General features: G+C 44.1%; 1 protein-coding gene across 1 annotated transcript in view; it reads left to right on the top strand.

The window, feature by feature from the left end:
• Positions 1 to 13216: 13216 nt before the first annotated feature.
• Plce1 (phospholipase C epsilon 1) overlaps positions 13217 to 23702 on the top strand; it is a 142496-nt gene continuing 132010 nt past the window's right edge. Inside the window, exons 1-2 of the mRNA XM_041661310.1 lie at positions 13217 to 13324; positions 13581 to 13869. Coding sequence (XP_041517244.1) covers positions 13217 to 13324; positions 13581 to 13869 — 397 coding nt within the window. The remainder of the gene's footprint in view (positions 13325 to 13580; positions 13870 to 23702) is intronic.

The raw sequence follows: 23702 nt of genomic DNA, 5'->3' as shown, positions 1-23702 counted from the left end.
AGTATTTTGATTTGTTGCAAGAAATCCAAAGAATATGGAGACAGGGAAACTCTCAAGTCTGCTTTTTACACATTGGTGTTTCACACAATCATTCTTTATACCAAACACTGTCGCCTGATTCTTTCAACAAAAGACCTCTTTGTTTTGATAGCCAAGAAAAACCTTAAACTCACTGAGACAACAGAACAGGCTTTTAAAATTACAAGATATAAGAGCTAAAACGCTATATTTGGGGAACATAAATTAGAAAAATATTTGTTTTGTTAATTATTAAATAGTTTCATTAAAAAAACACTTAAGTTTCACTCAATTTTAGGGTTCTGTAGGGTATTTACTTTGTGTGTCTGGCGTCTATGGAGGTCTCTGGAGGGAGGCTATATCTTATCTGACTACATCATGAGGACAGATGATGTAAGAGATAATAACTTTCTCACACCCTTGCGTCTTCTCAAGGTCAAGTATGTTGTTTTTGACCTTGGGTTTCTCGGCTCATGCATGCACGCATGGGCGCGCACACACACGCTATAACTGAGAACCTCTGTGACAGGACAGGATAGAGGCACACCTCGCAGCCATGGTCAGAGCCCCTAGGTCATCCTCACCAGCTACCAGGTCATGGCACTGTCCTTCCCATCACCGTCACTGTTGTTTTGTTCTTCAACACGTTAGAAACGCCTTGATGGTTTCTCCTTCCTCTGCTGTCTTCCAAAGACAGAGGTGCCCTTGCTGCTCTTCAGGTTTATACCTTCAACTCAGCAGAAGTTCTGAGTCTCTTCTCACCCTGCGGGGTGTCTCTGCGGGTTACAGTGTTAGTGCAAATGAGGTGGTCTCCAGTTGCAGGCTGGTAATAGGCACAATGCACTTTGTACTTTCGTGTGTGTGTGTGTGTGTGTGTGTGTGTGTGTGTGTGTACAAAACATAAAGAAAACTGTCAAGTTCTGAGAAATCTTAGCTCCATTCCATCAATGCCTGTGTCTGTCAGTGGCAGAGCCTGTGTCTTGTCTTGGTAGGGAAGCCATGGCACGGTGGTTAAAGTGCGGCGTGGTGGGGAAGGCACGAGGGCGGAAGCACGAGGCTGTTGGCTCATTTCATGGTGAGCTAGGTAGAGAGAGGACGAGAAGCAAGATCAGGTGATAAACCTCCCAGCCCACTCCCCAGTAATCCATTTGCTCCAGCTGGCCCTGCTTCCCAAAGGCCCAATAGCCTTGTCAGAACAGAACAGGCCACCACTTAAGAAACAATTGTTCTAAAATAACGAGGATGTGAATCCCTACAGCCATTCTGGAGAGCAGTGTGGTGACTCCTCAAAACAGTTAAAGTAGATCTTCCATCTGCTCCAGCTGCCCTGCTTTCAGATGCACGCCCAAAGGGAGCTGACCGCTCATCAAAGCGAACCCCTGCCATTGTATTCACTGAGGCATTACCTACAAAAGCCTAAGATGCTAGAAGGAAACATCCACTGATGGCTGAATGGATAAAGAGATGTGATGCGTATTATCCAGTTGTTACAAAGAGCAAAATCTTGTCATCGGCAGCACGATGGGTTGACTAGGAGATAAGCTAGGAGCAAAAAGAGAAATATCACGTGTTCTCCCTCATTGTGGACACGACAGCAATTGGTCTGACAGGAAAAGAGAATGAGAGTGTGGTTTAAAGGTTCAGAAGAGAAGGGGGAAGTTCAGCAGAGTTGGAGAGCAGGTTCCAAGGCCCAAGTGGAAAAGGAATAAGCTCTGTGCACTGTGCCTCAGTGGAGGGACGTAGCCTGTTATGTATTTTGGGATGAACTGGAAGAGAAGAGCTAGCTCCAAGATCCTGAGCCCCAAGGATAAGGAGACGACCATGCTAGTTACCCCGGTTTGATCCTTGTGTTCTCTGTACACATGCTGGAGTCTCACCTTGCACCCCACATACGTGTATAATTATGTTAATTACAAGAGGAAAATAGAGCAAATATCACAATAAAAATAAGTCAAGGAAAAAAATGGGGTGTTGGTCCAGAAGCAGTGAGGCAGGTAGAGGGGCCTCAGAACTGTGAGGACAGCGGCCATGATAGCTCTTTCCTGCTGGCCCAAAGGAGGAGGGTCAGAAAGTGTGTCAAGGGCAGCCAGGGTTCTGGTCATAAAAGGAGTGACACACAGAAGGCACATAGCCTGGTCCCACAGTTGGCTTTGATCCCCTCTTCCTGTCCAGAACCAGCGACATCCCCAAGCAGTGGGATGTCCAGAACTTTCTGTCCCTCACCGCTCCCCATGTGTACATCTTCCCAAGAAGGAAGAGGCTTTGGACTGCGAGCCAGGGAAAAGGATGACAGCATTTGTGGAAGTTTGTTTTTCTCTTGCAGGGGCTTTGTTTCACTTGCTTCATTAGGAGACCCACTGCTCCGCAGAGCTACAAGAAGCCTGGCAGGTCAAGCCTTTAAGTCCCTTCTGTAGGCCTAATTCACCGCCTGACATCCCAGGCCTAATAGCATAATCCATTTGTCCTAATTTGATTTTTTTCTTTTCCAGAGGCTTCCTTGGCAGCTAGGTTTTCTCATTATGACATGATTCATCCCTGTGGTAATTCCCATTAGAATAAGTATCTGAGGCGTGATTCATCTCAGCAGATATTAAGCTGGAAGTTTCCTTTATAACGGTCCATTACACTCACAGCCGTGAGTAACTTCACGGAGAGGTGCCCCGCCCGCTGGCACTTGTTAGTTTTGCCCCATAATAGATTTAAACCCAGAAGCTTTGCAGCGGGAGAGATGAACAGGACTTCAGCAATGTCCTCCATGGCTCATTCTAGAAGGATGACATGGATGAGAAGGATCATCCGAGGAGCACAGAGATGAAATATAATACAGTGTAATATAATATAGTATAATATAATCTAGTCTCCTTAAAGTCCAGGGTAGTAGATCTGAAATGCTGGCAGGAATCAGAATCCCGTGGAGAGCTGGTTAAACACAGATTGCTGGGCTCTGGTCTCAGAGTTTTTAAAATATGAGATTTTAATTAGTTATTTGGTAATTTCTGCCATGCATTTGATGTAGTTTGATCACATTCAATCCTCCCCCTTTCTAACTCCTTTCAGGTCCTCCTCTCACTCGCTCACCCCCTTCCAGTCATGTGTTCTCCTCTTTTCCTTTTCTCCATTTGTGTTGTATACATAATGTGGGAGTGGGGCTACCCAGTGGGTTGTGCTAAACCTTCCCGGAGCCACAACCTCTAACTGACTCTCCCTACCTCCCCCCCCCCCCCCCGCAGCTGTTAACTATCAACTTCTGAGCTAAGGGAGGGATGCAGGAGTCCCCACCCCCATTGGGATGCTGACTGGTTTGACCATGTGCTGGTCTTGTGTAAGCAACCAATGGCTATGAGCTCATGAGTGCAGGTCCTGTCATGTCCAGAAGACACTGACAATCTTCCCACCCCCTCTTCTGAGACGGTCCCTGCACATTGCAGGGAAGGGGGATGCAGTTGTCCTACTGGTGGCTGAACACTCTACAGAGCCTTATTTTCTGCACTGTGTTGTAAGTTTCTGCATTAACTGCCATGCACTGCACAAAGAAATGTCTCTGATGAGGTCTGAGAGCTGCACCCATTATGGATACTGAGATATGAATTTAGAAGGCAGTGTAATAGCATGTCTACTTAGCAAAAGAATAGTTGTAGATTCACCTGTGAGACGTATGAGGTTGTCCATTGTGGGTTCTTGGCCAGACCTACAGTGCCAGGCATGCATTTCCTCCTGTAGAAAGGATCCCAGAAGTTTTTGGTTCAGCACATCTGGGATTGCAATTCTAACAAGTTCCCGGATGCTCCTGCCGCTGCAAGTCTGCTGCCCTTATTTTGAGATCCAAGGCTGTAAGGCTCCAATTATTTCTCTGTTGTACCCTCTCTCTACCATTTGCAGTGTGCCCCTGTGTTGGGAGCAAAGGGTTCAATAAGAGATGGTGCTAAGAGCATGGCAAAGGAGTGGTGATGTCTGAAGTTCACAAGAAGCACCCGCTAGTCTAAGGTTCCACTCGGAGTGTGGTTTGGGCACCGGGAAGAACATGCTCATTTCTTGCTGATGACTGCACAAAGGAAACAATGTGGCCTGGGAGACGTTGTGGGGAAGGTTATTTGTTGCTGTGAAATTCCCAGATCATCACCAGTGGGGCATCCTCTTATGCTCCTAAGATGCTTCCCACGGTGATGAAGATTCGGCTCACTTCCTGGAGTCAATGCTACAGCTCCAGTCAACTGGCATGGTGCTCACAAAGCTTTTATTTTTGGATCTTTGGAATTGTGTTTTGTCAGTGTCTTGTGCATGGTCTCAGTACTCTCAAGAGAATGGAATTCTCCGCACGGGCTCTGGAATGGAATGTGGAATCAGGAGCTGAGGAATCACAGGCTGCTGCCAAAATGTGGCTCCCCGTCTTTCCATTAGGTCTCTGAGCCACGGGGCAGTCACCACCCCTCCTGATTTTCTTTACCCCTAGGCAATTTGGGAGTTCTTTTTAATCATTGCCTTTGGTTTACTTATGAATATCCATGAGATAAGGCCTTTAACCTTTGAGAATTTTCTAGAACCTTCTAAAACACTGCTTTTAGATTTCAGCCATTAAAAGAGGATTCTATTAGGCCAGTAAAAGGGGATTCCAAACCAATGTACCATATCTGTCTTTTATTTCACCCTGGAAAGCAGGCCCCCACCTTGTTATTCACTTTATGATTAACATAGTTCAAATATCTGTGATTATTTTTTTTCCTGGGGCAGGACACTCTAAAAACCATAGACTGGGGGAGGGTAAGGACGCTGTTAGAAGTAGATGCACAGTTGCTACTGAAGTGATCACTGATATTGAAGACCACTGATAAGAAAGAGGGGGACACAGAATCAACTTGGATTAGAGAATAATGGTGATCAAAATAATCAATATTGGGGCTGGAGGGATGGCTCAGTGGTTAAGAGCACCAGCTGCTCTCCCAGTGGAATCCAACACCTTCTAGGAATGTCTGCAGGTGCCACATGCATGTGACACACAGAGATACAAACACCCATGCACATAGAATAAATGAATGTTTTTAAAAAAATCTTTAAAAAAATTTTCAAATTAGTATTAAGGTCAACTAATACCCACCTTCCCAGCTTAAGAAGGTAAGCATAGGTCTGAGAACACAGACCCTGAAAGGAACTTGGTGATAGTCTGGGATGCCCTTCTCATGTCAACGAAATACTGGACCAGTCTCAACACTGGGGAGGCAGAGGCAGGTGGATCGCCGTGAGTTCTGGTCTACACGGTACATTTCAAGTCAGCCAGCCTGTCTTGAGAGTGACAGAGACACAGAGAGAATGGTCTCTAGGTTCATCTTTTAAAAAAGAAGTCACTGTTCTCAGTCATTAATCTTAAAGTCCGTAAGTCTAAAGATGTTTATTGTATTAATTAATTTGATTTAGGAAAGTCAACTCATAAATTCTCATGCTATGTTTAATGAGGCTCTATGATCCTTCCAAATAATCATTTTTATGAAAATTTATAACTAAGAACAGAGAAATTTAGTATCCTTGACTCTAAATCAATCAGCATATGAGAATGGAATAGTGATAAAAACTATGAATGAGCCGGGCGGTGGTGGCGCACGCCTTTAATCCCAGCACTCGGGAGGCAGAGGCAGGCGGATCTCTGTGAGTTCGAGACCAGCCTGGTCTACAAGAGCTAGTTCCAGGACAGGCTCCAAAACCACAAAGAAACCCTGTCTCGAAAAACCAAAAAAAAAAAAAAAAAACACTATGAATGAAATTTTCAGGCTGGACACATTTTATTAGCAACAATGACAGCCTTATTTGGCAATATCTGTTCTGAATACTTTGTGAGGACTTGATACGGTTTGATATTATTTCTCTATCTAATGTTCATCAAATACAGTTGCTAGTACCATGTTGTCTGTGGCTCAGAAAAATCCAGTGCATCCACGGCCTCAAAAATCAAAAGACTCTCAGAAAGTTTGTCTTGAAGATGTATCATAGAGAGACTCATTCATTTAACCAGGAGTGTTTTTTGAGATGCTATAGTACCCAACCTCTGCTCTGGACATGTAGCAAAGAAAACCCAAATCCCCATGAGCTGAGCTGCTAGGAGGAGTAGATAGAGTGGGGGATCCTTCGTATGTTGTTTCCCTCCTGATGGTTCATGCTTTTCCATCTGCAGTGGACTGCCCAGGGATTCGGCTCGGTAATTAGTAGCACTGTGCTAGAGTTACAGGATCCTGACACCAAATCCTAGCCATGTGCATCTTATTTTTAAATGCTGGTAATGGTAGGACCTCTTTATTGAGCTGTTCTCAGCCGTACATGGAATCATGTGTCAGTGTTCCGTGCCCGATTCATTTTGTGCACACCAGAGATGTTGAGGGGATGGCAAGCATTATGGAGTTGGTGGACCTCTACATATATATCTTCTTCCTATTGGAAGATTTCAGAAAGTGTGTCACCTGTACCTAAAGTATCATTTTTTTGTAACTCCGAACCCAGAAAGACAGCTTTGGAAACAAAGCTGTATGTTTTGTTTCCATTTCTTCAAGTGAAGACCAAGTCCCTTCTTGCTGTACAGAAGAACAAGCTTGCTTCCCCAGTAAGGTCTGTTCATGTGGTGAGTGTGACTGCTTTGTGTCTCCCTGGGCTCTCCAGTGCTTGGCTACATTTCCACCTGTGTCGTGGTGCAGTCTTGACCTCCATTATATGTTGTTTTATTCTGTTTTGGATGTGGACTCCATATCTCAGCATTGGTTTCTTCAAGGCATCCCTCTTTCTAGAAGCGCAAGGGTCTTTACGTGTTGCTATGTCTTCTACAGATGTTGCTAAGCATTGATGATCACTCAACAAGTGACTTTAAAATTTAGGATCATCTGGCTTCAACCGCTCCCAACTATGTCACCCCCAGCACCTGTTACATCAGGATAAATGTAGAGAGTATCACTCGTTCACAGTTGCTGAACTGAGGAGGCCTGGGTGATGCTGAACACAGCATTGATTTTAATATATACATCTTAACACTCTGAAAACTTAACAATGGCTAAATGTAGACCCTTGGGTTAATTCCTTTTCTTTCTTTTTTTCTTTACAGCAATTTAAGCAAGACCTGTGTCATTTATCCAAAATGTATCTTGGTTGTATAGAACACTATGCTTTTTTTTTTTTCAGTGCTGGCATTTGAGTTTGGGGCCTTTCTATGTTAGGCAGCAGCTCTACTGTGAACTATAGCCCCAGCCCAGGATATAATTTTAAAAAGTATAATTGTGGTGCTGAGCATGATGGCACATACATTTAATCCTAGTGCTTGGGAGGCAGAGACAGGAAGATCTCTGTGAGTTTCAGGTCAGCCTGGCCTACACAGTGAGGTAAATGTGTGTATATATGTATACCTATATGCATATATGTTATAAGTTGGCACGTTTATACTTGTGAGTGTGGGCTCGTACATGCGATGGTGTGAATGTGTGGAGGTCGGGACAACCTTGAATGTTAGTTCTCGCCCAGCACTTCGAGACAGGCAAGATCCTATTGTTGATTGCTGCTGGGTACACCAAGCTAGTTGGCCTGGGAGTTTCAGAGGGACTCTGTCTCTGCTTCCAATCTTGCCATAGGGCACCGGGGTTACAGGCACACATCTGTCTCTATGTGGGCTCTTTGAATTTGAACTCAGATCATCACTCTTGACAGTTGTCAAGTTTTAATTAATTAACTAGGTCTTTTTGCCTATTGTCGTTTTCCTTATTGACATGGCACTTCTTTATGGCTTGCCAGTTTGAGTAGGCATGGTGTATGTGCTCAGTAAATGCAAATCGACTGTTAAACAATCGAAGAAGGAAATGAATACATGGCCGCTTAACAAGCTTGGTGGCTAAACTGTGACATTTCCATTTTATCTTAAAAACAATATTGATCCATGCAGGGCAGTAGTCGGTCTTCTTTTCAGCACGTTCCCCTCCACATTAATCAAGTGGGATAAAGTTTATATGTGCTCTCACTCGGTGATTTTAAAACTATAAATCTCCATATAAAGGAAACACTTTTGGTCGTTAGTCATAACGGGACTATTTGAAAAAGTAATTCAGCATGAAAAGGAAAAGCATGAATAAAAACAACATCAGCATAAGCATCACTGAGACCTCTTGCCAAATAACAATGGGATCCTGAATCCCACAGTTGAGCGGTGTGACTGTGCCCTGGGGCAGTAGATTAGGTTGGGTAAAGGAGTAGAATAAGCATGGCTCCTAACCCTGGCTTAGCTGCTTGTAGCTGCATAGGGTTCGCTATGTTTCTCAACTGTAAAACAAAATCAGTCTAAATGGGCTACCATGTGGAGTCAACAAACGTGCCCAACACCTGGTGGTTTCTGGTCTGTGGTTTGTACAGTAGACTTGTACTTGCTCCACAATTCTCTAAGTTAGCTGGCTGCTGTCCTCATCTGGATCTATTCATATCTCCGTAGCTGTCTTGTGCATCTGTAGCAGCAACTGGACAGCTTCGCTGTGAGGCTGAATCTTGGTGGACTGTCAGCTGGGGTCTTATCCTCCAGCAGGCTATCTGAGGTGTCTTCACATGGTAGTTGTTCCAAAACCTAAAGCAGCAAAAGGGAGCAAACCCCATTACAAAAACATTTTTTTTTTGTAAAGTTGTGCTTGAGTAGGTTCCCACTGGGGGAGCAAATGGCAAGGCTAGCCAAAGGTAGTAATGAGACAAAGGCAAATTTTATAGCTACCACAATCGGCAGTCACCACAATCACCGTCGCTCTAAACCTAGTGTTTGTTGAGCATTTAGTAGGTGCCAAAGGCTCTTTTGATGCATTGTCTTTATCAGAGACTGTAGTTCTAGTCTCAACCTTATGAGGCAGATATGTCTATGTCCGTATACTGTAGAGAAAGCAGCTGAGGTTCAGCATGGCACAGCGATGGTTTATCCAAGGAAGATCACACTGCTGGAAGGTGGGGCGAGCAGCTGGGATTTAAAGCGATGCTCTGAGCCTTCGTAAGTCTTGAGTACTGGTCTTCCTGCTCTGGATGGAACAGATGCCCAAGGCTCCTTCCTTTTCATAAGGGAGTCATCTGGTAATAGCCTGGTTTGGGAATGTTCCCTGATTGTTACTGTATGTACTACCTCTCTGACCACACTCCGCATTTTTCTAATCAATGTTTTGAATTTGGTTGTCGAAATTTGGTATGACTGGCTGCCTGGGGCTTGTTAACTCAGAGCGTTTTTGTGGGCCTTGGGGGTAGAGATAGCAGAAGGCTAGGCATGCATTCTTGGAGCTCTGCCTTCTATCTCTTTGTTCAAGTTTAAAGTGAGGTTAACATTTCTATTCTATTCTATTTTATTTTTTAATTAAAATATCTACATCATTTCTCCTCTGCAGTCCCCTCCATGTACCTCCTTTATCCCTCTCAAATTCATGCCCTCTTTCTCCTTCTGTGTGCATACCCACACACATACACATATGAATGTAAATATACAAACACAATCTGCTGAGTTCATTTAGTGTCTCCTGCATGTATTTGATCCCAAGACTGACTACCTGGTTATCCCAGGACAACCAGTGAAGGGGCTCCTCCTTAGGGAGACTAAATTCCCTGCTTCTAGCATTGCTTAGTGGTCTGTAGTTCTTTGTCTCGGGTGGGAGCCTGTGGGTTTCCCACCTGCACAGTAGCGTGTTTATTGCTGCTGCCCTTGTTTGGGTCTTGTTTAAGTAACCGTATTGTTGAGATATCACAGGTTGAAGCTTCCCTACCCTTCTAGGAGACAGAATCTCACAAACACAGAGTCCCAGTTCTCTGGGTTTTACAATCTTTCTAGCCCCCCTTTTTAAAATGCACCCTGAGATTTTGCTGCAGCACTTGTGTTGTAGGTGTATTTATTGGGGCTGGGCACCCCGTGATCAGTTGTTCTCTTCATTTTGACCAGTCGTGAGTGTCTATAACGGTCTCTCTCTGCTGAAAAGGGAAGCTTCTTTGATGAGGGAGGAGAATTACACTTATCTGTGGATATAAGGATGTTTAGAATCCATGCTGGTTTAGTAAAATGGCAGTAGTCGGTTCTTCTCTTAGATCCATGACCTCACTAGCCCCAGGTAGTTGACTAGGCTTCTAGTACCAGACGTGATTTCCCTCCTGTTGAGTAAGTCTTCAGTCTAATGAGACAGCTGTTGGTTGCTGCTACGATATCAATGCCACAGTTGCACCCTTAGGGATATTTTGCCATGCTGATCATTGTTAGTTCATGGGTACCACAGCAAGGGAAGACTGTTGGTTGCTTCCTTCCCTTGGTAGCTTGCGTAGCATGGGGTGCAGGCTTTTGAAATCACAGACTGGCTTTCTCTATCTACAGTCAGCAACAGCACAGGAAGACCACACGGAGGACACTTTGGAAAGGCTCCATGCATAACTATTGTGCAAATCTACACTCCTCTCCATAAACCACTGAGGGAAGAGCCATAGCCTACACACTACCAACAACCAGATATTGGCCAGATGTGATAATTAAAGAGAGGTAGGCGCTGGTACCAACCTGTAAAATCTTTTGCTCCACATGACAGCAGAGAAATTCTGCCCATATGATGCCTTGTGGGAAGCTCAGTGCTACTACACTGTCCAGGAGTTCAGGGAATGCTGTACCGTCACAGATATATATAAACTTCACTGATCTTTAAACAGTGTTTGATGAAGCCAATCTGGTACCTGAATCTGGCTCATAGCCATCACTTTGTGACCTGCCTATGTTGGGTACTTCATGGCCCTTCTCTATTGCATTGTAACTATCCTGAAGGCATGGCAAAGAGAAATTGGACAGGTGAAGATGGAATTGTAGACTGAGAGAAAGGATATCAAGAAAGTTGTGGATGTGGGTGGTAGTTCAGAGATTCCAACAAGATCAAGGAGCTGAAAATAAAAAAGTCTATTATAGTCAAACAAATTACATTGTACTACGCTTCACCTGTAGGCTAAGTGTTCCTTAGAAAACAAATTCTTTGTCAAATAATATGAGAAACACTCCAACATCCAATTAAGCAAAATGAAATAAATTTCTTTACAACATCTGTAATTGTCTTTAATATTCTGTTGGGCAGTATAAATCTCCAAAAGGGGCACTATTTACTGTGTTCAAGTTCCTGTGATCATGAAGTCTGTATGTGACGTCGTTCCTTCTCCATCTAAGGTTTTGAGAAAAACACATTGGAAAATCCAGAGAAAGGACTAAATGGACCACTAGGAATCTATGAAAGCATTATCATAGGAAGAGTTCATAAGGCAATGATTATGGGCACTGTAAGCCTGTAGGGCAGCTTGGCAAGAAATGGGGGTAGGCAACATATTAGCAACTGGGTACTGTCTGTTCATTTTTTTAAACAAAACATTTTTAGCCTCATTCCTCTTTTAAGAACAAACAAATACCAAGTGTCAAGGGGTGCTCCCTCTAAAGGATTAAAACAGTTCAGGCTTTCTTTTATCAGGCTGTCTGGCCTGCCTCAGTGCACACTTAACACCCTCCACTCTCTGCTCTCCACATCCCGCTCTATTTGCTGTTGACCGGACAGAGTCTGCGTTTTCCTAGCCTCATTACATGGAGTCTCTCCTGAATTACCTTCCCCACTTATTACAGTTAGAGTCACAACTGCTTTCCAAGATTCAGGCCAAACTCTGCGTTGCTTAGTGGAGCCTTTCTTAGTTCTCCCAAGAGATTCCTGTCCTTGAACTTCTGGACCATTTACTCTTGAAGAGCTTGAGTGGGACTTACTGTGGTATGCAGTGCCTGTGTGGTTTGTTATGTATGGCAGGGTGGCAATGGAGGTCGTAGTCCTTCTTTAAGAACATCAGCGTCTAGGAAAAGACAGACATTGAGAAGAAAGACCTACCCCGAGCTCTGTGTTTGCCAAGATGGGGTTAGGATAACATTGTCCAGTCACACACAAAGCACACTAATAACTACATCATGCTGAATAACACAGACTCTATTCTCCAGTTAACAGCCTCCCAGCATTCCTTGAGGAGGAGTGCATTCCCTCCTAGAGAGTTACCCAACAGTAATGCGTGCTGTTTCTTAACGCTGAGTCGGGTATGTTACATGAGTTTCCTTGGTGAATCCCACAGTGTCCCTAACAAGGGGTATTATTGACCCCACTTTACAGAAGAGGAACCTTTAAAACCTTTAAGTCACTTACTCATGTTCACAACCAGTTCTCTGGCCAGGCAAGGCAGAACCAGGTATCTATCCCCCGATACCTTACCTTGGAGTGCGGATGCAATCACAATACACCATTCATTTGGACATACTGGTCTCCGGAAGTTTACTGACAAAGAATAAAGCTAAGAATTCCCACTCTGACTCCAGTCGGCAAGGATGTATGAGCATGCAGAGTAGAAATCTAGATTATCCCGTTTGAGTGTTGTGGGGTTTGGGTTTATTGTAGGGTTTCATAAGGACCGAATACAGGGGTCTCTTAAGCAACAAAGTTAAGGTAAAATTCAGAGCATACAGAACCATGAAAGCACAGCTCATTGCAGGTCTGTGATCTCTGTATGATGAGGAACGGATTTGCCCAGTCTTGACTCAGTGATGGTGAAGAAATCAAAGCAAGCTGTTCCAAGTGTCATAATGAATTCATGGTAAAGTAGGCTTCCTTCCTCCTTTAGCAAGCTACAGATATCCTTTTCCATGTTGTTCACCTACTATCAGAAAGACTCCAACAGACTCCAGAACATTCCACACAACCCGACATCTCTCTGCAGTTTCCTTGAACTGTATATTACTCAGGACCCTCTAAAGCAATGTGAGGACACTGCAGTGCAAGCAGAATGTTTTACCCTTTTCACTGGCCTATGTTTTCTGCCATAGTGAATCACACAGAGCAGGGTCTACGCCCATGCGTGTGGAATGGCTACATTAAATGGGCAGAAGATGTGATTGAGGACCTGTTCTAATAAGATCATACTTGATGCACACAAGTGATCAAAGAAGGACTCAAAAAAAAAATGACAGAGCAGGAACCCTGGGCAGGGACTAACTGTATGTGGGAGACGAAGGAAGAGGAAGAGAAAAAGAGCATCGAAGACTTTGATGCTATTGATGGATGGGAAGAGTCTGCCCATGAGGGAAATCCTTCTCCATGACCCTTTCATCCTTTCTTCACTTTTGTTCATGGAGCAGGAATTCCCTATGGAAGTCAGATTGAAGCATAAATGGGGGCAGGCAGACATGGTCAGTCATACAGGAGAGTTCAAAAGGATGAGAGAAAGGTTTGTCCTTGTGGCTCTACTGAAGAGCGTTGTGGAGGAGGAGAAATTTGAGCTGAATGTATTTTTGGTTGGTGCAACCTTAAGTGCTCTGTTTGATAGCAGAGTTGTTTGAATGGCCTATTTCATAACTACACAAAGCTTCTCCAAACAGATGGCGTCTGCAGAGTGTCCAGGTTAATGCATGAGTGCAGAGCTCAAAGGTGTTTGTGCGGAGACCGACCGAGCCTTCTTTCTTCATAAGTCATCTTGGCATTTTGTCAACAAGTTAATTTGCTTTTCTAAGAAACTAGATTAATACTTCCTGTGCTTTGTGCTATTCGCAGATCTACAGTGCAGTGAGAAGAGGAGAAGAAGCAGAAGCTACGGTTGGATCTCTCCTGCACTGCTCCAGACAGCTCCCGACCTCCGAGACAGCCTGTGGAAGAATTAGAGACGGCCCACGCATAAAGCGATGTGTACGAGACACTGAGTGTGAGTTCCGTGCCACCCCCCAAAGGACATCCGTAGCTCAGTACATCACTGGCTCTCTTCTGGAGGCTACCACCTCTTTAGGAGCAAGAAGCGGCCTTCTCAGTACCTTCGGAGGATCCACTGGACGAGTAATGCTGAAAGGTAATGTCTGGAATTTTATTTTTAACTCTTCATATTTGTTTTGATAACCATTCAATATACAGCTGCTGATGGGAAATTGAGTCCACACAACAGAAACGTTAAGAAAACAAAGCAAAAGTAGCTGTTTTGTGTAAACAGAAAAATTAAATCCCTTAAGACTTCAACACATAGCAAGCACTAATTTTTAAAAGTTCTTTTTTTTTTTCAAAAATACTATGTGGCTGGAATTCTGTCATTATTTTTGCGTTTGTTTATTTTGAGTGTGAGGGTAGATGGGTGTGTGCACATATGTCACGATTTCATATCCAGAGGTCAGAGGACAACCTGTAGGATGGTGGCTCTCTCCTACTGTGGTTTGCAGAGGCTGAAGTCAGGGTTTCAGGCTTGGTGGCAAGCACCTTTACCACTGAGCCTCTCACTGGGCTTTTGAATCTTAAAAAAAAAAAATAATAATTATGCAGGTGGGTAGTTTCTCCAAGTAATAATCCATGAGAGACGTCAACTACTCTGACTAGATGCTAGTGAGTAAATATGATCACATGATTGCATTGAAAAGCAGCCATGCTTGAAGGCAGAGTGAAACGTTAATATTTTCACATATAGAACCAATAGGTTTCTGGCCACAAGAGAAGAAAAGAACGATTTTTCAACGTGTCTCATTGTAAAAGCCCAGAAAGGCAGACATAGCACAGAGAAATAGGAGCCAGTAGAAAATAGGGTCCCGAGCATCCAAACTTCCCTGTGTCTTCCCATGACACACAGACAAGTGGATCAGAAGTGGCAGTCACTAGAGAACCTCAGACACCCGCTCACGACACAGCTGTCACAAACTGTTGGCAACCTTCCCTGGCAGGAAGCGACCAGACAGACAGGGACCATGCAAGGTTGTGTTCCAGTGCCTGGGGACTGCCAAGAGCCCCATCTGACATCCGTCTGCTCTGTCACAGACCTTGTCCCTCCACAATGAGCCCTCAGACTGGGGTTAGCTGGTCAGTGACTTTGCTCCTTGATCTTTACCCTCTCCTTTCCACCATCACGCTCATCCTTACTATGCTGAAGAGGAACACCACTATCTGGTGTGCCATGTTGGAAGGTTTCCTGCCATCTCCTTAACTTCTGGACATCGGCTTCAAACGAGGAATAGACGGGAGACACACAGTGTGAGAACACTAATCTGAAACAGTAATATGGAGAAAGTTAGTGCCAGGTACACCTGCTGGCAAGGGAGTAAAGCCTCCCCTCGCCCTCACGGAACTTACACTGTCTGCACAGGAATCCTCTGCCGTCACATGATTGAAGGTTTCTCTGCTCTGATGTGGCCCCTGGACACTTGCAGGACATTTTCCTTGTGCTTCATGCATGGCAGGGCCTCATGAAAGAAAGTTCATGAACCCACACTCACCACATACCCATGCTGTACCCCACAGAGTGGAGGTGTTGCGGGAGACCCCACTGAAATGTCGCCAGTCAGCTTGATGGCCGTATACTTACAAGGAGGCAAGATCTGCATGCATGAAGTAATTAAAGACTATGTAATAATATGTAAAAGAATAATATTGTGTCGAGTTAAGTATCATGGAAGGAATGTAAAAGGCACCACATGTTCACAGGGTGGAGAAGTTAATCTGACAAATGACTTGGCCTGAAATAAAATCAAAGTCAATACAAACTACCTTATTTCCTCTTCCGGAATATCTAGGGCCCCAACTATGCTAGGGGTGCTAACGGTGTTCCAGAGACCTGTGAGAGCAAAAGCACTGGTTAGCGTACTTGTTGCCCTGTTAGTAACTTGTTTTGATTGCTGCTGTACTTTCTTGTTCAGAACAGCATCTCGCACATGGTTTCCCCTGGAGCTGCACTAGTCCATCAGCTGGTGTGAACGCTTTCAGCTGGTGTCGTAAGCAAGCGCTGGAGTTTAATTTTCAGTTTTGCAGCCTCTTAGTGGTTTCTAATACCTGTCAAATTAGTGTCTGCTAAATAATAATATTAGCGGGTTGATTTTTGCTCTGGGCTTATTTCTGTCATTTCTAGTTTGCAGCCTTGGAGGCAATTTCCACTGTGGTGCTCTCTTCCATGGGGTGTGCAAAGTTTCAAAGTGCCTTAGTTACATAGTGCTTCTTCAACATGCAGTGGGAAAATAATGCATCAAAAAGGGGGTTTATCATTACACACACACACACACACACACACACACACACACTGTCAGGTAAAACCATGTTAGCTAACTCAAACAGTGCGTGTATATTTCAAAACATTATATTGTAAACAGCCCATGCATGTAGTTTTTGTCAATTTTAATTTCCAAAGCAAAGCCAGCTTGGTCTACATAACGAGTTCCAGGCCAGTCATGGCTACATAGTGAGTCCCTGTCTCAAAATTTATATTTAGTTTAATTTAAAAATTAATATTTAAAGACTAAAGGCCAAACACGTGAGACTTCAAAGGCACGGGGTATCGTCAGGATCTGTAGGGTCCTCATGCGAAAAGCAGGTCTTGAACCACTAGGGGACCTGGAGGAAGGGGCTGGGTGCTATGCTTCAGTTGGCCACTTCTTTTGTTGTTCGGGTGTGTGTTCTGTGGCATGCGTTCGGTCAGTAGCTTTCAGTTGAGACTTGCTAATGAAAAGTTGCTCATAAGATCCCAGGCGTGATGGCGTGTAGGAGGCCTAGGCAGAAGGACGCTTAGTTTGAGACCAGCCTCAGCTCAACACAAGATCCTGCCTAAAATAAAACCAAGAAAGCAGAAGGAAGTTCTAAAGACCGTGTAACACATATTCTGTCTCCAGTTTCTAGCAGTTTACTTCTCAGGAGCTCTGTGGCCCTTCAGACTCTTTCTGAGAGAAGCCGCACTCAGTGTGGTTTGATTCCTAGGCTTGGTTCTCAGAATCCCTTCAACCTGCACCCAATAGAAATGTACTCTCTCTTCCGTGGGATGCAGAGAGTTGGTCTTCAACAGAGTGTGGGGTGGGAAACATGAGAAGTGGGTTAAATGGCATTTCCTGTCAAGGGGATATCATTTTCCTGGGAGATGAGATAGAAAGTGAAGTCTTTCCCTGGGCTTGGTGAAGAACTTTCAGTCGGTTCTGAGAGGTTAGTTGGTGGCAGCTCTCTTTCTTGATTATGGTTGATTGTACTCCGATGCTCATACCTGGATAGAGGAACCAAAAAATTACACCAGTTACAAAGAAGAAGAAGAAGAAGAAGAAGAAGAAGAAGAAGAAGAAGAAGAAGAAGAAGAAGAAGAAGAAGAAGGGGAAGGGGAAGGGGAAGGGGAAGGGGAAGGGGAAGGGGAAGGGGAAGGGGAAGGGGAAGGAGAAGAAAAGAAAAGAAAAGAAAAGAAAAGAAAGTAGAACAAAGTGGGAGAGATGGAAAAGCACAGATCTTTTCCCCAGAGAGAAAAGGGAAGGAAGAGGGTCAAAGGATGACCTCTCCAAGGGAGAATTCATGTTTGAAGTCTGTGAACATGAGCTGGGGGAGGTAGAGACAATGAAGGAGACAGAAAATTCCACTTGCGCGAGGCACATGATCTTGGCCAGGAGACAGAAAGTGGAATGGTGGCTATAGAAGTTGAGGCAACGGGGACATGGAGTTAGAGGGCACAGTTTCAGTTTCGCAAAAGGAACGTCCTGTAGATGGGTAGCAACGAGGCTATGTGACCGTATTTAACACCTGTGAGCTCCACTCAAAAAAGTTCTGCTCCAATTGAGAGCAACTGAGGTGGCTATGAGCAAGGTTTACCCTATGCTGATCTTCGCCCCCCCCCCCAGGTCTACATGAGTTTACAAAGAACCAAGCAATTCCTTTTGAAAGTGGCTTTGATTACAAATGGGTGTCGCAGCAACCTACCGGAAAAAATAGGGGGAGAGGCTGCCCAGAAGTTCCTCATCATGCCTAAGCCAAGGTGCTCACACGGGGCTCTGCAGGCTTCTAGTTTTGCCATAGCTTATGGGATGGGATGGAGGCAGTCGACACTTAGAGCATGATCGAAGCTGGCACGTTTTGTTGTTATTGGGGGGGGGGGGGAGATTGGCTTTTTGTTTGTTTTGTTTTTTGTTCTTTGGGTTTTTTGGGTTTTGTTGCTGTTGTTGTTTTTAAGATCACCTCAGATATCTATTAAGTTAAAAGTTTCCAAAATTCAGAGATATTGATGCACATGTGTATCTATGTATGAGCTTATACATGTGTGTGTGCAGGTGTACTTGCTTGCCTGTGTGTATGCACAGAGGCCAGAAGAAGGCATCAGGTGTCCCCTTCTGGCACTCCCCCCCCCATTTTCATTGAGGCAGAGTCTTTCCCTGAACCTGGGTCTTTCACTGTTTGAGCTAGGCTGGAAGCCAGCAAGTCCCAGCAACACTCCTGTCTCCAGACTTCTTCAGAGCCTGGGTGACAGGAGTGTTCTTTGTGTCGATTGTCACATGGGTACTGGGATCTGAACTCCAGTCCTCGTGATCTCACGGTGTGGTAGTTGGTTTTAGAGTCATCTTGCCTAGTCCCGTGGGAAGAGGAAGCCTCAGCTGAGGAGCTGCATCCCCCAGACTAGTCTCTGGGCATTTTCTTGATTGTTAATTGATGTGGGAGGGCTCAGCCCACTGAGGAGAGTGCCACCCCTGAGAAGGTGGTCCTGGATTGTATAAGAAAGCAAGCTGAGCAAGCCAAGAAGCAACATTCCTCCATGCTCCATGGTCTCTGCCTTGGTTCCTGACCCCAGGTTCCTGCTTTGGCTTTCCTCAGAGATAGACCATGATCCAGAAGTGTAAGTGAAGTCAGCTCTTCCCTCTGCAGGTTGTTTTTGATCCTGGTGCTTATCAGAGTAACAGAAAGCAAAACAATTTTCAGGATAAAATTGCTCCTAATTATTAGGCTGTCTCTCTCTGTCCCCTCAAGAGACACGTTCTTATATAAGGCATTGATCATCCAGATATACCCTTAATTGCAAGGGTTTGCTATCCCTACACGGGCAAGTGGACAGTAGGTACTCTTGATGGAGCAAGTGTTTGACACAGTTAATCTCTCACTTCCTGTCTTTATTGTCATCTCCTCTCCCCTACTAACCTCATTAGAATTTCAGGATTAACCGTGAGGAAATGGCAGTCAGGAGAATCACTACCTGTAATAGTCTCAGAAAGTAGCCAAGTCACCTGCAATTCCAGCACTTGAGAGCCCTAGGCAGGAGGATGGCAAGTTAGAGGCTAGCCTGGGCAGCGTTAGGAGGCCTGTCTCTCCCAATGCAAAGTGGAACGAAGTACAAACAAACAAAACCCACAACAACAACAACAAAAACCCAAAACCAAACCGAAACAACAAAAATATAAGATAAGGTAAAAATGGAGAGAGAAGGGTCAGGTGAGCCATGGAAATATGCACTGCTGATAAAGAAAACTAATAAAGATGTGATAATGAGAATTTTTCAAATAAAGCAATCGGAGTATTTTCACATGTGCATGGCATCAGTTGATAAAATTAACAGTGCCACAAACACAGTTTTTTTTCCTTCCTACCTTGTTAAGTTTGTAAGTGACAAAATTAAATGTCACACTTTACCAGAATGGAGCCCAGTTACTGATCCTTAAAGTGTGTGGCAGGAAGGAAAAGCTGCACCATTCATTTTTAATGACTTTGCATGCGTTTGTGCATCTGTGAAGAACTGTTCAGGTTATTGGTCATTCCTTGGCTGCAGCTAGAACAGTGATAGAAAACCAGAGTGCCTTATAGAGTTAGTCTTCTTATTTGAAAATGGAGGGTAATTGGCTTCTGATAGAAAAGTTGGACACATTTTCAAATCATATTATCTTTCTTTTACTACAATAAATATATTCTACCTGTGTCCTTCTTCAAGGATTAATAGCTTTGACTATTAAAACCAGAAATCATAGTAGGAAAACACAGACATTGGAAGTGCATGACTATACCTCATAAATAGGTTTGTTTATAACGGCTGTCTTGGTTGACTTCCTCCTAATCAAAACAGTTAGCCCTTGCATGCCTACCAGGCTGCGAAGGTATGCACATAGCTCCAATTCCAGATTTCTGTTTGTTTAAAGAAATGTCCTGACTTATTAGTTTTGCTACTTTGGAACTATTCGGTGGATAAAAATATACCTTAATGTGAGGCTGAGTATATTTCTGTAGCAGTTAATTAATTAAGGGATATTCAATTAGCTGCCCATGGTGTCCTAGAGCTGTGTCAGCTATGAGGAGAATGCAGATACATGTCTGCAGTTTGGAGAACAGTATTTCTCAGTCCAGAAAAACGTAATGCTTGGTCTCAGGCCAGCCGAAGTAGCCCTGACCAGCTCATGTGAGAAAGCCCTGGGCCGCTGAACTGATGTGGGGCAGTACTTCATAGTATCAGGAAGTTTGATGGGCACAGGACAAAAGCCTCTACTGTGGGGCCCCAAGTAGTCAGGTGACATCCGAAGGAGAGAACCCACACACAGGGTAACCCCAGCAGTGAGTTTGCCATCAGATGTGACCTCTGGTTTGAGTTATCTGTGTCACAGTCACCTCTTATTCAGCCTCACTTTATGCCCAGAAATAAGGAAGACATGCTGCCCTGCATCTCAATAAAGTGTTGACACAGTGGGAGGACAGGATGGATGGACGGCAGGGTGTCTCGTAAACTGAGAGTCCTTTGGGTTCCAACCAGTGCATCCAGAAAAGTGACTGACGAGAACTGTAGTGCCAGTGCAGCTCTTGGAGTTTCAAATTAACAGGGCAAGTCTTGGTTACATATTCCAGAACCTCATCCACCAGAGTTACCGGAAATGCTACACCAAGGTCTAATCTAATGATGACTAGATTCCAACGTTTTCCCACAAAACATTGCTAAATGTTGAAAATGAATACAGTTCTAAAAGATGATTTTTCAAGGTTGCTAATTAAATGTTTTAAAAAAAAAAGTCCCACCCAGAATAAGGGAGATGCAAATCTACTCAGAGGAACAACACAGCAGCTGGATAACCCTGGAGGAGTCAAGACCTGCATCTGAACTAGAAACTAAAGCTAGAACTTCAGGCTGAAGAGAATATCAACAGATAAGCAAGGCCAGAAAATGCACCCTAGAATAATTGGGAGAAAGGACCAAATCTCCCATCAAGGTGGCTATGGCCAGGAAAGGCTGTTCACACGCCATCTGTATTGCTCTACTGGTTCCAAGGGCCATTAAGGTGGCTATGACCAAGAAAGGCCATTCATGCGCCATGTGCAATTGCTCTACCGGTTCCATGAGCACACACTACATTTAGAATTTTGAAAAGAGGCCGATGTGAAGAATTTGATGAGTTCAAGCCCCCCATTTCCAGCATGGCTGTTGTCGGTGGCTGTAATAAAGACCATTTGGGCTTCACATCCAAATGAAATCAGGAGAGAGGAGGCAGAGAGATTGTGTTGGTGGGAGGTGATAAAAGATGTTCAGACGTGAGTGACTTACCTTAAGCTCTCTTAGTCCTGTTGGGAATATCATTTGTGCTGTTGCTGAGGAGGCATTGTATATGAGCGTCACTCCATCTTGGGTTTGAGTCTTGACATAAGTGCTCTCATTTAAAACAGCTTTACTTTTCTGAAACCTTGGTTTCTGCTTCGGTAGAACAAAAATGAGACCAATAGCTCCAGTTTGGTGTGATAATGTATACAAGGAATGTTTATTTGGTGCACAACAGTCTTCAATCAGTCTAGAGACAGGCACAGTCACTGAGGATGGCGGTGGCGATGCTGCCACTCTCCCGTGAGCTCAGTCATGGAGGAAATCCCCCCTGGGTTTTCCTGGCTCTGTACCCTTGCACCAGCAACTTGAGGGATGCCTGAGAGGGGGTTATCTAGAGGCTTCTGACAGCCACATGTAACTTCATTAGTTTTCCCTTAGTTTTCATGCATTTAGCAATTTATACAGTCATTTAATTAACAGTATGTATTGAACATCTCTATGCCAGAACTACAGGAGTAAACAAGATGTGGCCTTTACTTCAAGGACTGCACTGCCAGTGAGGAGATGAACATGACAAACGAGCACGCAGCTTTAACGTGGTGTAAAGGTTGTATCTGAAATAAATATAGCACCTAGGGGCACCGAAGAACGTCCCTGAACTGTCTTGAGAGAAGTGTGGGAGTTCTAACATTACTTAAGAGCCAAAAGAAACATAAACAGGATTAAACAAGGGGCGACCTCTGGCCTCCGTTAGGAAACTCTTTTTGCTTCTACTTAATTCTCTGCTGAATATCTTTGTTCCGACAACGGGAGAAAATGTACTACATGGTCACTGCTGGCATTGGGAGCTCTGCTGACTAGTTTTTATGTCAGCTTGACACGGCTAGCATCATCTGGGAAGAGGGAACCTCGATTGAGAAAATGCCCCTAAACAGATTGTCCTGTGCGTAAGCCTGGAGTGTGTTCTCGACTGGTGATTAATGTGGGGGAGCCTTGCTCACACTGAGTAGTGCCACCCGTGGCACCCGTGGCAGGATGGTCCTGCTAAAAGAAAGCAGGCTGAGCAAGCTGTGAGGAGCAAGCCAGTACACAGCCTCTCTCCAGAGCCTTTGTATCAGGTCCTGCTTCCGGCTGCTGCCTGGAGTCCTTGCCCTGACTTCCCTGAGTGATTGAGTATGGTCCCCAAAGCTTCAAGGTGAAATAAACCCTTTTCCCCCCAAGTTGCTTTGGTCATGGTGTTTTAGCACAACAACAGAAAACCTCCCAGAGACAGGAGCTGAATCTAAAATCTGTAATTGGCACAAAATCTAGCATTCGAGTTAAAAAAAAAATTGTTGCATATTTTAGTGAAGTTACTCATTACAGTAAACATTAAATAAGGTTTTTTGTTAAACTACATGAAATTAATCCTTTTTTGTGTTTCCAGATTGCCTTAAAGGATAGAACTCACTTAAATGGGCTATGAACATTTTTGTCCATGTGAACATTTATAGAACATAATGGAATATGCTTACAATCTGTTTATAATGGCAGTGTGGGTCAGTAGCAGATAATTGGGAAAGAGAGAAAATTTTCAAAATAGCCTGAGTCATTCTTTAAACTTGGGTCAGAACTGAACCCCCTTAGAAGAACTAATGGAGAAACCAGTAGCACAGTTGGACTAAGAGTGTTGTGCTTTGTTTAAATGAATTTTCACAGAACATATTTAACCATGTGCAGGAAAGTCTACAATGTTTTGCCAAATAGAAACATAAGCTGACTATTTCAATTCTTTTTTTAAAGTCTTCTTAAGTTCGTATTTCTTCTGACAACAAATGCTACTTAAAAAATGTTTTCCATGTACTAACTAACAAGCAATTCTGTAGAAAGTCGAACAAACTTATGCTTCAGAATTCCTGAGGCTCTCTGTGAGGATATGGTATTTCCCCCAGTTTATACTCAGTCACTCTCTTGATTAATAAACATCTGAGTATCCATTTCAAGCAAATGTTGTAGACAGTCTGGGAAACAGAGAGGAAGGGGGTGTGCAAAAAGTCTTAGAGACGTTGGTGTTTCGAGTTCTGGGCTAGGGACTGCTCAGCTGAGAACATACTCCTTCAACCAGAGTTTCCCCAAGTTTCTCAGTATATGCAGTGTAGTAGGAGGCTGCTTGTTGGCTCCCAGCCACCCAGCTAGCTTAGACCTGAAATAATCACACAGAAACTGTATTAATTAAATCACTGCTTGGCCCATTAGCTCTAGCTTCTTATTGGCTAACTCTTACATATTAATTTAATATGTAAATTGCATGGCTTTGGCTTACTGGCTAAAGTTTTGGGATATCTGACTTTGGCGGCAGCTCCAAAGTGTCTCTCTGACTCTGCCTCCTTTCTCCCAGCATTCAGTTTAGTTTTCCCTGCCTAGTTCTGTTC

This window comes from Microtus oregoni, unplaced genomic scaffold (assembly GCF_018167655.1).
Source record: "Microtus oregoni isolate MIOR12 unplaced genomic scaffold, Mior012 000012F_ref0000307, whole genome shotgun sequence".
Lineage (NCBI taxonomy): Eukaryota > Metazoa > Chordata > Mammalia > Rodentia > Cricetidae > Microtus > Microtus oregoni.
Note: the sequence above shows the minus strand (reverse complement) of the source record. Positions and strands in the feature narration are given on the sequence as shown.